At 44.9% G+C, this 13,934-nt stretch overlaps 1 protein-coding gene across 1 annotated transcript in view; it reads left to right on the top strand.

The window, feature by feature from the left end:
• The window catches only part of aox5 (aldehyde oxidase 5), a 42,511-nt gene that overhangs the window by 28,098 nt on the left and 479 nt on the right, over positions 1 to 13,934 (top strand). The window contains exons 26-34 of the mRNA XM_056301577.1: positions 182 to 412; positions 1,625 to 1,720; positions 2,840 to 2,968; positions 4,545 to 4,619; positions 5,031 to 5,083; positions 6,469 to 6,583; positions 9,325 to 9,390; positions 11,712 to 11,900; positions 12,702 to 12,869. Coding sequence (XP_056157552.1) covers positions 182 to 412; positions 1,625 to 1,720; positions 2,840 to 2,968; positions 4,545 to 4,619; positions 5,031 to 5,083; positions 6,469 to 6,583; positions 9,325 to 9,390; positions 11,712 to 11,900; positions 12,702 to 12,869 — 1,122 coding nt within the window. The remainder of the gene's footprint in view (positions 1 to 181; positions 413 to 1,624; positions 1,721 to 2,839; positions 2,969 to 4,544; positions 4,620 to 5,030; positions 5,084 to 6,468; positions 6,584 to 9,324; positions 9,391 to 11,711; positions 11,901 to 12,701; positions 12,870 to 13,934) is intronic.

Below are 13,934 nucleotides of genomic sequence, written 5' to 3'. Positions count from 1 at the left end.
GGTCACCAGGAAACCTTCTCTCTGACTAGGTGTCTGATTTGTAAAGTTGCCTTAAGAGAAAAATAAATTTAAACAGCATCAGTTTGCTTTGCACGTTACATGTCCTTTTAGACCAACACGAGTATGTCTATAATCAATGTCAAAATCATCCGTATGGAGAACTAATGAAATTCCTACAAAGGTCAGAGAGATCAACATGTACAGAGCGGAGGAGTCCTACACCCCCTACAAGCAGCTCTTCTGTCCCAGAGACATGGTCTGCTGTTGGACCGAGTGTCTGGAGAGGGCTGGCTACCAGGAACGCCTCCAAGCCATCCAACTCTTCAACTCCTTCAACCGATGGAAGAAGAGAGGTATCTCTGCTGTCCCGATGAAATTTGGCGTCGGTTTCTCCAAACCCTTCTTCAACCAGGTGAGTGGCCTCGCAACGTCCTTGAGTAAAAACCTCCGTCCTGAGAAATCGTTTTGCGTGACACTTAAAATTTTAAGATATAACAATTTTGATGATAAACCTGCAAAAACTTCAGTCTTTAGAAGCCACCTAGTGTCATACTCATGCAGATGTTTTTGACATAAAATCTGCCACGGGATTAAATTACACTTGTTTCTGTTGAAGTTTTCTCTTAAAAATCTTCTGGAATCAGGGTGTCCGGCTAACGTAGCGGTCTATTCTGATGCCTACCAACACGGGGATCGCCGGCTCGAATCCCTGTGTTACCTCTGGCTTGGTCGAGCGTCCCTACAGACACAATTGGCCATGTCTGCGGGTGGGAAGCCGGATGTAGGTATGTGTCCTGGTCACTGCACTAGCGCCTCCTGTGGTTGGTCGGGGCACCTGTTCCAGGGGGAGGGGGAACTGGGAGAAATAGCGTGATCCTCCCACGTGCTACGTCCCCCTGGTGAAACTCCTCACTGTCAGGTGAAAAGAAGCGGCTGGAGACTCCACATGTCTCGAAGGAGGCATGTGGTAGTCTGCAGCCCTCCCTGGATTGGCAGAGGGGGGTGGCACAGCGACCAGGACGGCTCAGAAGAGTGGCGTAATTGGCTGGATACAATTGGGGGGAAAAAAGGGGGGAAAATCCAAAAGAAAAAAAAATCTTCTGGAATCAAGTTTGAACACCTTGAAACAAGGCGGAATGAAGTAAAGCTTTATAAAAGTATCACAAAAAGGACAACTGATTCAAGAAAAAAATATTACAACAAATTGATTAAAATTGGAAACAAGTGGAATTATTTCATATTATTTCATACTAGCATAGTTAAATGTTTAGATTTAACTTGTGCCTAAAGAAATGCACTGAGTTATATCAAGTTTATAATACGACCACTGGAACTTCTTCTTGTTTAAGACTTAGGTTATTGTTTAGGACTTAGTTTTAAAAAAAATGAAATCTATACATCATGTACTTTTTACTTTGGTTAAAACAACAATGTGGTATATGCGTAAGATGATAAACTCAGGATGGGCTAGTTCCCCATATCTGAACTATAAAGCCAGATTTACAAGCTAATTTGAAAATAAACCATTCTCGTAGTCTAGACTTAATGCACGTGCAGGAATTCAGCCAACTGGTGAGGGAACGAACGATGGAAAAAAAACAAAACAAGTGTCGAATGTGTTCAGGGTGCAGCACTGGTGAATATTTACAAAGATGGCTCTGTGTTGGTCTCTCACGGAGGGACGGAGATGGGACAAGGCATCAACACCAAGGCTTTGCAGGTGAGCACGCACACACACACACACACATATCAAGGTTCTGACACCATGGTAACATGGTGGCTTCTCATCAAAACTTATCATTGAAGATATGCGGTGCATGTGTGGCACAGCAGCAGCGCCTTGTTGCCTGCAAACGGTACTTTCTCAGTTCTTTCAATACCTACCGTAAGGCTGCAGTGCCATGAAGTGATCAAGGCTTGACGTTGAAACATCGGTTTTTTTTTTGGTCCACTACCATTTTCAAAACCGCTGAAGATACATTAGCGCTTGTCCTCCTTTAATGTGTGAGAGCCCTCTTTGATTGTTCCTGACATTATCGATACCAAAGCGTAACTTCAAAATCACACGGATTTGAAAAAAGCCAGAAAGCGGGCACAGAGAGCCGGTGAGGGCATGGTGGTATTTGGTTTGGGAGCTGGTCAGTCAGAGGAGGAACAGGGTGGACATGCGGAGCGTTTGTTGGTTTTCTCCTCACTTGAGTCTCATTCCATTCGAAAATAAGAGGATCAGAAAATGAGCGGGATCACGAACGTGTACAGAAAAGGGCCACACATTCACAAATCTACCTTTATGTACTATGTCATCAGTATAATGGCGGCACGGTGGCCCAGTGGTTAGCACTGTTGCCTCACAGCAAGAAGGTCCTGGGTTCGAACCCCGGGCCGTCCCAGGTCCTTTCTGTGTGGAGTTTGCGTGTTCTCCCCGTGTCTGCGTGGGTTTCCTCCCGCCATCAAATAGACATGCATGTCAGGGTTAATACTCCTGTCTGTGCCCCTGAGCAAGGCAACGGAAAGAAGAACTGGAGTTGGTCCCCGGGTGCTGCAGCTACCCCACTGCTCCTATACAATAGGATGGATGGGAATGCTGAGAACAAATTTCATTGTAACCTGTAAAATGACAAAATAAAGTGGCTTTCATTTCATTCATTCTGTCAAGATTACCATATATACTCTGCTGTTACTATATAAATGTTCAGGCGCTCTTTGTATCATCCCAGATGTCAGGGAGTATGTATGGGGTTATTACCCATTTCTCTCCATTTCATCATTATGCTATAAAAATGAAGTGAGGAAAAAAAACATTCTGATGAGACTCACCAGTCCTTCCTTTCTGTTGCAGATTGTGAGTCGCATCCTCAAGGTGCCACTCTCCTCCATATTCATCAAGGAGATGTGCACAGGAAACGTGCCCAATGCCTCGCCTTCCGCTGCCTCCTTTGGCATCGATGCCATGGGCATGGCTGTCAAGGTCACTCCAATCCCACCACACGTCCAAAACAACTTCTGAGTCTCCTTAAACGTTAAAATATTCTGTGACACTAAGTTCCCACCTCCCTGCCTCCAACATAAACACATCGGATAGAGACACCTGACAATAATGTGACCCTTCACAGACTGTTTGATGTGACCCTGAGGAAGGTTTAAAACCACAAAAATATCCATCAAATAAGATGTAAGTTTAACGTAAAGACTAAAATGACTCATTATTTTAGTCACATTATGACACATTTGAAATGTTAAAGAACCTACAAGACATTTTGTGATCCCTGATGACTTTTCTGATGAAGAGTTGACCTTTCTATATTGATCTTGAAAGTGCTGTCATCACTTCCCTCACACTGCATTTGGAGCCGTTTATTTTTTGCCTATGGCCAAAATGAATAGGTTTTTTTGAATCCTGTTGCAGATAATTATTTTTCCCCCCACCTTTTTCCTCCCTAATTGTACCCGGCCAATAACCCCACTCCTCCGAGCCATCCCGATCACTGCTCCGCCGTCTCTGCTGAACCTGAACCGGGGAGGGCTGCAGACTACCACATGCCTCCTCCGACACATGTGAAGTTGCCAGCTGCTTCTTTTCACCCTACAGTGAGGAGTTTCACCAGGGGGATGTAACGCGTGGGAGGATCACGCTATTCCCCCCAGTTCCCCCTCCCCCCTGAATAGGCGCCCCGATCGACCAGAGGAGGAACTAGTGCAGCGACCAGGACACACACTCACATCTGGCTTCCCACGGCCAACTGTGTCTGTAGGGACGCCCGACCAAGCCGGAAGTAACACACGGATTCAAACTGGCGATCCTCATGTTGGTAGACAATGGAATAGACCGCTACGCCACCTGCACGCCCCAATAATTTTGCTTTTACAATATATTTAGTAAGATGAGCAGAAATTGCATGTGATGAGGTTATTATATATTCTAACATGTTAATGAATTTATAAGAATTATTTTTCGACCAATCATGATGAGAATTTTGGGTCATTAGCCTATGAGAGGACTCACTTGTGGTGTCGCGCACCTGCTGCTGTTAAACCTCAGCTTATGCACAGTCTATGCAAAGCTAACAATTGCTGGTGATTTCTTAATGCAGCTTCCAAACTGATCAAAATCCAGCTCAGCCAATCTCGAAATGTATAAGAGAGCGATCCTCAAAAGCGAAAAGAATTAACATTAGCACTGGACATAGATAAAGACAATTATGTTACACCCCTATGCATTTCTACATTTGACTGAAGCAGGATTGCATCCCTTATTTCCTTTAATTTACATTATGCTTTGGAGGTCTATTCAAGACCACAGTGTGCAGAAGAGACTCTTCTGCAGTGTCATAATGCCCCCCTGCTGGGGCTGATAAACTTCGACCCTCAGTTAAAACAAGAAATATTTGACAGATGGAAAGGCTACCTTCTGGAGTAGAAATCTGCTTAACATGGCGGACATAAACGGGTGTTTAAGCAGCAAACGTACAGCAGGACTCAGCAGGTGAGAGGAATATGTGATTACAGGGGTTTTACATTTTCTCCTGGCTGTCTGTCTTTTTCAGGATGCCTGTGAGAAGCTGATGAGGCGTCTGCAGCCAGTGATGAAGAGGAGCCCCGATAACTCCTGGGAACAATGGGTAACCAATCTGTCAAATCAGGAAGTCGATTAAACATAAAATAACTAATTATTCAATTCTGTCTAAATCCACTGTGTCATCAATGCAATACAGATATGAAAAATACTATTAATATTATTAAGAAGGCCATGTGATGGACCGGCGGACTGTCCAGGGTGTCTCCCCGCCTGCTGCCCAGTGACTGCTGGGATAGAATCTAGCATCCCCATGACCCGAATTCAGATAAACGGCTTAGATCATGGATGGCTGGATGGATGGATGGATGGATATTATTAAGAATAACAGAAAAAAGGCATCCTAAAATGTCTAGAGATTTGTTTAAATGAGGGCCTAGGTGAAACCAAATGAGAACTTTACTGTTGTTGATGTCAAGACAAACATACGGATGCCTTGGCATGTTTTCTCCTTCAGATTGTCGAGGCTTATTGCCAGAGGATCAGCCTATCTGCAACCGGATTCTTCATGTATGTAAATTTCTGAGTTAATTTTTGTGGGAATGGCCAGGTGGTGAGAAAGATGTGTCTGAATGGAAAGACAGAGACTGTTACCGTGAAAAAGAAAAAATATAGGAGCTAAATGAAAAACAAAAACAGTACAGTACAGCCTAAATAACTTGAGACTTGCTTCCAGCTGAATCTTGTGCCATTTCCTCTCTGGTCAAATACAATACCCTGCTGAAAGTATTTGTCTGTATCTGTGGACCCATGTCCTACTGAATATTATGTACAGGTGTTTACTTGTCCCAGTGTACTCATGTATTAGTGTATGGATGTGTATATATACAGTATATATGTACATAAGTACGTATGGTGGTAAATCTGCATTTCATTGTACAAGCTGTGGCAACGTATTCTTTAAGAAGGATGAAGAAGAATCTACAAAGTGTATTGATCTAGAGCAAACAAAAAACCTTAAACTAAAATTAACTCGTGGGGTTAATGGATCACCCCATTGCTAGCCCAGTCCCAAAAGCAAGCGATTCCAGTATCCATGTGTTGTTTCTCCCAACAGATCCAACCCAAATAACCCAAAGTGGGGCCCCCCCCAACTGTCTGTTCAACTTCATCTTAGCTAGCTTAGCTTCAGACAGGTTGTAGGCATGTCTTTACGTGGGCTAGAGAGCCAGGTTGCTCATCAGGTGTGAAAACTAACAAAAACCCTAAGATTTGTCTAATTGAGCCGATTTCTTTTTTTTTTTTTTACAAGAAAAACACTTTCCGAGCATTTCTAGACATCTGCTAGTTTACTTGTATTTGAATGAAGTAACAGCATTTGAGGTTCATTTCAGCGTAACCAAAATAACAGTACTTTTATTTCAGTAAGATATTTAGTACTGGGCGTACGGGTAGTGTGGTGGCCTATTCTGTTGCCTGCCAACATGGGGATCGCCAGTTTGAATCCCCATGTTACCTCCGGCTTGGTCGGGCGTCCCTACAGACACAATTGGCCGTGTCTGCGGGTGGGAAGCCGGATGTGGGTATGTGTCTTGGTCGTGTACTAGCGCCTCCTCTGGTTGGTCGGTCGGGGCGCCTGTTCAGGGGAGGGGGACTATGGGGGAATAGCGTGATCCTCCCACGCGCTACGTCCCCCTGGTGAAACTCCTCACTGTTAGGTGAAAAGATGCGTCTGGTGACTCCACATGTATTGGAGGAGGCATGTGGTAGTTTGCAGCCCTCCCTGGATCAGCAGAGGGGGTGGAGCAGTGACCGGGATGGCTCGGGAGAGTATGGTAATTGGCCAAATACAATTGGGGAGAGAAAAAAGGGGAAAAATATTTAAGTACCCATTTTATCAGTGTTTAGGTACCTTTAGAGAAATACTGTACTAAAACCCCTTGTGTGTACCACAGGGGTGGAGACACTTTGATGGAGTGGGAGAAGGGCGAAGGACAACCTTACTGTTACTTCACCTTTGGCGCCTGCTGCTCTGAGGTTGAGATTGACTGTCTTACTGGAGATCATAAGGTACAAGACAATGCACAACATACGGACGACTAACTAGTTTTACATAAGAAACCACAGTACCTGTACCTGTTTCATAGAGGCCACACCACCCTGTATGAATGTGGTTTCCCCAAAATGTGAATGGTCATCTTGATATTAAAAGCTTTCTTGTGATCTTCAATAAAGATCGCAGGTGACTGAATTGGACTCGAATCTGATGAGGATGTACTTGCAGTAGTCTTGTGGAAGAATCATGACTCAAATTGTTATCACTTAATTCATTATGTGTTACTCTTTAATTATGATTATATATTCTGTAATCTATGTCTCTCTCTCTCATGCTCTCTCTCTACCCCTCTCTTCCTCTAACCATCTTTCTCTCTCTCACTCTCTCTCTCTACCCCTCTCTTCCTCTAACCATCTTTCTCTCTCCCTCTCTCTACCCCTCTCTTCCTCTAACCATGTGATGGTGAATGTACAGTATGTATAATGAAATGTCCAATGATGTGATCAATGTAGGTTCCATATATCTATTGTTTATGGTAAAGTTAGATGATCATGGGAACATCAAATGTTTATCTGGTGACCTGAAATTGGTATAATAGTTTACTGAGAGACTGTCTCCAGAGGAAAGAGAGAAAGAACTGATGCTTGCTCTTCTCTCTCTCTCTCTCTCTCTCTCTCTCTCTCTCTCTCTCTCTCTCTCTCTCTCTCTCTCTCTCTCTCTCTCTCTCTCTCTCTCTCTCTCTCTCTCTCTCTCTCTCTCTCTCTCTCTCTCTCTCTCTCTCTCTCTCTCTCTCTCTCTCTCTCTCTCTCTCTCTCTCTCTCTCTCTCTCTCTCTCTCTCTCTCTCTCTCTCTCTCTCTATATATATATATATACGAAAAGGGAAGAAATGTAATTCCTCTGTAGAAAGTTCATGCCACCATTTTAGTCACACAGAGCATTTAACCGCCATATGTAAATAAGTTCTTATAGGAGGCCCTACCCACCTGCAGGCTTGTGGGATGTTGATGCAGTAAAAAGTGTGGTGGTACACATTTCATCAACATCTGAACCCTTTCACAATCTGTAATTAAATCAGACAGCAAACAGATAACATGGCTCTCTGTTGAATGGGAATACCACAAATCACTTTTTGGGTGGATCATGTAAATGTGTCAATCAAATATTTTAGCACCATCCATGTTTACTACGTTAACCTACTGCATGTTGTAGCTAAGCAGACTTGAACTCAACAACAACTAAGAAACTAGTAGTACAGCTCCTACAGGCTTTTTAACATTTACATATTAAGAATGCCTGCCTAGGCTAGGCATCTGGTTAGCATGGCAGTCTGTTCCGTTGCCTACCAACACGGGGATCGCTGGTTCGAATTTCCATGTTACCTCCAGCTTGGTCGGGCGTCCCTACAGACACAATTGGCCATATCTGCTGGTGGGAAGCCGGATGTGGGTATCCAAAGGAATTGAATCAAGTGCAGCTGGACTTGGTATATGTCCGTGAAGACGTTTCGCCTCTCATCCAAGAGGCTTCATCAGTTCGTGCCTTTCTGACTAGACCAAGCTAGTCTGAGAGTCGTTGGAGCCATTAGTGACCGACTGTTGTTCTTGGAGGCTAGGCTTCTTGAGTCTCCTGGGTAGAGATGAAAGAACGGCATTGTAAGTGGGAGATAGGTGGTGTCGCAGACCTCCTCCTCTGTTGAGGGATAGTTTTTCCAGTTTTGCATAGATGGCTTCCTTCACCCCTCTATCTTCCCTGTCCAAAATGTGTATGTTGCTGTCCTCGAAGGAGTGTGTCTGCGACACCACCTATCTCCCACTTACAATGCTGCCCTTTCATCTCTACCCAGGAGACTCAAGAAGCCTAGCCTCCAAGAACAACAGTCGGTCACTAACGGCTCCAACGACTCATGACCACTGAATGGAGCACTAACGAAGTCGAAACTAACACCCCCAACGACTCTTGCTGCTTAACATCGGATCACAAAGAGCCATGCACATCAATAGCTCTGATAATGACGGGCGTTGCTAAACATCAGAACACAAAGAGCCATGGACATCAACAGCTCTAATAACGACTCTAAAGAGGATAAATATCTGAGTTTCATCACCAGCCAGTCAGACTAGCTTGGTCTAGTTAGAAAGGCACGAATTGATGAAGCCTCTTGGATGAGAGGCGAAATGTCCTCACGGATATATACCAAGTCCAGTTGCACTTGATTCAATTCCTTTGGGTAACCATGACCTGGATGAATGAGAACATTCACAGACACGGATGTGTGTATGTGTCCTGGTTTCTGCACTAGCACCTCCTCTGGTTGGTTGGGGTGTCTGTTTGGAAGGGAGGGGGAACTGGGGGGAATAGCGTGATCCTCCCACGCGCTAGGTCCCCCTGGTGAAACTCCTCACTGTCAGATGAAAAGAAGCGGCTGGCGACTCCACATGTATCGGAGGAGGCATGTGGTAGTCTGCAGCCCTCCCCGGATCGGCAGAGGGGGTGGAGCAGTGACCAGGATGCCTTGGAAGAGTGGGGTAATTGGCCTGACCGGATACAATTCGGGAGAAAAAGGGGAAAAAGAATGCCTAGGCTTTCTGTGTTTCATTTTAATAACAGTAAGTAACAAACATAAAATAAAGGGAAATTGGTATTCTTTCTCAACTTCTATATGACATTGTCTAAATCTATCCAGATGTGTTAGGAAGAGGAATAACACATAACACCTATCATCAGTGTTTTTTTTTTTATATTTTGTTTTTATAGAATATCCGCTCGGACATTGTAATGGACGTTGGAAAAAGCCTCAATCCTGCTTTAGACATAGGACAGGTATGGACCACAAATGCCTCTACAATAACAAATATGGGAATTTGCAAGGTTATTAAAATGACTTATGTGATTCACCAGGCCACAAGTCAATTAACTCAAAGTTATGTTATGGTGTCTAGAAGTTTAATTATGTTGGTTATGATATTTCACAACTCTTAACAGATATTAGTGCAAAGCTCCAAGCAAACACTGGCACTTAGCACAGCGTGCCTATGTATATTTTTAAATACCAAATTTTATGCAAATCACATTTGTTTAAAAGTGTAGAGTTTGTTTTTTTGTTTTTTTTACAAGGAGCTGATGTAGTTCACCAAGGACGTTAGCTAAAGGATAATTCTGGTATTCTTAAACACGGGCCCTATTTTCAATCATTTGGGGTCTAAATAGGGACAAGAATGTTTAGAATTGGTCCAGTATTGAGCAAGAACACTTCAGCCGGCAGTTGCGAAACGGACTGCAATGTAATCCATGGGGGCAAGTGCACCCGTCAAAGTACATCCACTAAAAGTACTTGTTTTTACAACTGACAGGCTCAGATTGCTATTATGAGTGTCTGATGACATTATGGAAAGGATCCCTATAGTGATAGAACTTTTTGTTTATGTTTTGCTTCTTCCGGTCTTTGTTTTAACATCACTTTTACTGCTGCTACTATTTGTGCTCAGGGGCGTGGTTTCGGACGTTTCCAAAAAAAGCCACGCTGACCTCCCAACCTTGTAAACAGCACAGTTGCATGAGACTGAAACCGTTTACAAAACTGTTTACAAGGTTAGAAGATTGGGGATACCTGCACTCAGTTGAGCTAATGAAGTCACTTAGATGAGTGATGAAATGTTTCTCCCACTAAACTTTGTGTCCAGATGAACTGATTCAACTTCCTGGCACATCGGGTCTGCAGTGACCATTTTGACCGGGATGACTACTGCCAGCCAAAGAAACTGGTTCACCCTTCTCTGCCTGTTGCCCCTCTCTCTATCCTATAGTAGCTCTTCATCCATAACATAGTGTAATGACCACGGGTGACTAGACTTGCTCTCCCTTGGCTAAAGGGTTGGACCCTTTAGTGAACTGGTTAGCGCAGTCACCCATAGTGCAGGCGACCCAGGTTCACTTCCCGGCTGCGGCGGCGGTTTCCGGCTGCCCCCCGAATTCGCTACATTGGTGTCAGAAATGGGATGGTGAGACCGTGAGGCCATCGGAAGCTTGTGTTGCAAGAGGCGTGAGGGGGCTTTATTCTGAAGTGCAGGGACGCGCGTCCCGAAGGAGGGAGGTAGTGTAACGACCACGGATGACTAGACTCGCTAGCCCTTGGCTAACCGTTGGGACCTTTATTTGACCGGTTAGCGCAGACCCGAGTTTGTGTCCCGGCTGCGATGGCAGTTCCCAGCTGCCCCCTGAATTTGCTACACTGGTGTCAGAAGTGGGATGGTGAGACCATGAGGCCATCGGAAGTGCATGCGCCCAGAGGTATGAGGGCAAGGCTGGATTACGGACCGGGCATGCCGGGTGAGTTAGGGGTGATGCTGCGAGTTGCTATTCCCATCTCTGTTTGTTTTGTGGTTCAAAATTGTGTTGTACTTTGTAGTCGCCATCTGAATCCCATGCAGATTGGCATAGTGTTGACTACCATGTTGGGTATTTGCATTAGTTTTACATTTAACAATATTTAGTATTGTTTGTGTAGCCTATCTGACGGGGCGGGGGAGGCAATGGACGTGCGTACCCCGGGGCCCCCTGGTCGGTTGATCCGGCCATGCATGAGGGAGCTGGTATGCTGAAGCGCAGGGACGCACTTCCCGAAGGAGGGGGGTAGTGTAACGATCACGAATGCGTAGAGTCGCTAGCCCTTGGCTAATGGGTTGCACCCTTTAGTTGACTGGTTAGCACAGTCGCCTGTGGTGCGGGCAATCTGGGTTTGCGTCCCAGCTGCGGCAGCAGTTCCTGGCTGCCCCCTGACTTCGATTCAATAATAACAATTGTCATAACAATCTGAGCCCGTCAGTGGCAAAAACAAGCACTTTTAGTGGATGTACTTTGATAGGCACACTTGCGCCAATGGATTACATCTCAGCCCATTTCACGGCTGCCGGCTGGAGTGTTCTCGTGCAATTCTGGATCAATGCCAAAAATGTGTTCCTATTAGTCATTTAGACCCAAAATGGTGGAAAATTAGGGCCCAGATTCACAAACACTGGGATTGCAAAGTGGAGAGTTTTTTTTACAAGAAGCTGATGTAGTTCACCAAGGAAAGTAGTTAACTTGTAAATATGTTTTTGCTGAGTGCAAGAGGTGAAATCTGAATGGCAGGTTGTATTTGCCAGGTAGAAGGGGGGTTTGTCCAGGGTGTTGGCCTGTACACCATTGAGGAGCTCCAATTCTCCCCAGAAGGGGTTCTGATGACCCGGGGCCCATCCCAGTACAAGATCCCTGCTCTCTGCGATATCCCAGCAGAACTCAATGTTCACCTGCTTGCCAATGCGGAGAACCCCAAGGCCATTTACTTGTCCAAGGTAACATAGTTTTACAACAGAAACCCCAACAAACTGTGGCACCACATGCTGCACCAGCTCTAAACCAAGGCAGTAGGGTCATGTTGGTCAAACTGTACATGATTTAGTCTCAATATGAATAAATCCAACAAGACAGCTGCGTAACGATAGTTTAAGAAATATTAGGGAATGTCAAGACTGGTGGCTGTGGTGCTACTTATTTATTCATGGTGTTGATAACTGGTATTACTGCCTTTTTGCCAATGCATGGAGTTTTTGTTCATCCTTACTTTGCATTTCAAATTTTTGGCTATTGTATTGCACAATACCGTACAAGTTTGAAAACAGCTCTGCTCATGAAGGACTGTTATTAAAACCCAAGGTTAAATTGAAATGTAGTACCTGCAAGTTACCTGCAAGGCTGTATGGTTATATCGACTCTTTGACATTGTTCCTCATTAGCAATCACCATGTGAGGCACATTATTAACCTAATTGCCAAACATCAGTTTTGGGAGAATAATATAATCTTTGAGCTTAATGAAAAAACAAACACACATGTATTGACAATGTTGAGTTAACACCCTCTATGTTACATAAATACAAAATACCACCAGGAAAACCTTCAACTACAACAACATTCCTAGTATTAATGTATCAGGAGTTGGTGTTGTGGTGGAGAGTCCTTGTTTCTGGATGTACTCATGCTTCCACCAGCCTGACTTTGAATCCCTTCAGTACTTTTATATTCATAACTATTGGTTCTCATGTTGCCTACCACTCTGTTAAAGCAACATCAAAGTCATTCTCCTTGTTATTTTAGGGTGTAGGGGAGCCTCCCGTTTTCTTTGGTGGCACCATCTTTTTTGCCATAAAGTCAGCCATCGCCGCTGCCCGCAGAGAGAGAGAACTGGGAGACAGCTTCTGTCTGAACTCTCCGGCCACAGCGGAGAAGATCCGCATGGCCTGTCAGGACCAATTCACTCAGACGGTAGGAAGGGTATCGTATTACCATTTAAATTTCAGTCAGGTGCAGCACCTACTTCTGGCCTTAGCCTTTTGATTAGAAGATAAATGCAGGGGAGCTGGTTCAACACAAGAAAATGAATTGCTGTTTAATTCAATGCATCAATGAAGTCAAGTGAGATTTTCCAGCCTTATCTGATAAATTGGGTGAACTTTATCTACGAGTAGGCTGTCATGTGGACCTTACATGTCCGAATACAACAAAAAAAGACAAAACCTGGGGGCGTCTGGGTGGTGTCTATTCCGTTGCCTACCAGCACGGGGATCGCTGGTTCGCATCCCCGTGTTACGTCTGGCTTGGTCGGGCATCCCTAAAGAAATTGGCCGTGTCTGTGGGTTGGAAGCCGGATGTGGGTATGTGTCCTGATCGCTGCACTAGCGTCTCCTCTGGTTGGTCGGGGCGCCTGTTCGGGGGAGAGGGGGAACTGGGGGGAATAGTGTGATCCTCCCATGCGCTACGTCCCCCTGGCGAAACTCCTCACTGTCAGGTGAAAAGAAGCGGCTGGCGACTCCACATGTGTCGGAGGAGACATGTGGTAGTTTGCAGCCCTGTTCGGATTGGCAGAGGGGGTGGAGCAGCGACTGGGACGGCCCGGAAGAGTGGGGTAATTGGCCAAGTGCAATTGGGGAGAAAAGGGGGGGGGGACAAAACCTTTAAGGAGTTCAACGTTTTCACAGTCCTCTGTGCAAGCCATTTGGACACAGCCTGCTCACAGTATTGTGAATGATAATATGTTTCTCTCATGCTCAGCTAAAAACAGTCTTTGTTTGTTTTGTTTCTTTACCCCAGGTGTCATCGCTACAGGTTGGAGCTTCCACCCCATGGTGCATCAACGTTTGATTTATCCTCCTACCAGTCAGTACAATCTGATCCAGTCAACAGTACTTATAAAAAGAAACACAGACCTCAGGTATGCCATCGTTTTTAGCAGTGTGCCAAAAAAAATACAACCATCAAGGGTGCTGTGGCGCTATTATCCTACTGAGAATACCAATAAGCTGTTCACTTTGTTGCCTCCATTGTTCATTC

The sequence above is a fragment of the Lampris incognitus genome, chromosome 21 (genome assembly GCF_029633865.1).
Source record: "Lampris incognitus isolate fLamInc1 chromosome 21, fLamInc1.hap2, whole genome shotgun sequence".
In the NCBI taxonomy this organism is placed as follows: Eukaryota; Metazoa; Chordata; class Actinopteri; order Lampriformes; family Lampridae; genus Lampris; species Lampris incognitus.
Note: the sequence above shows the minus strand (reverse complement) of the source record. Positions and strands in the feature narration are given on the sequence as shown.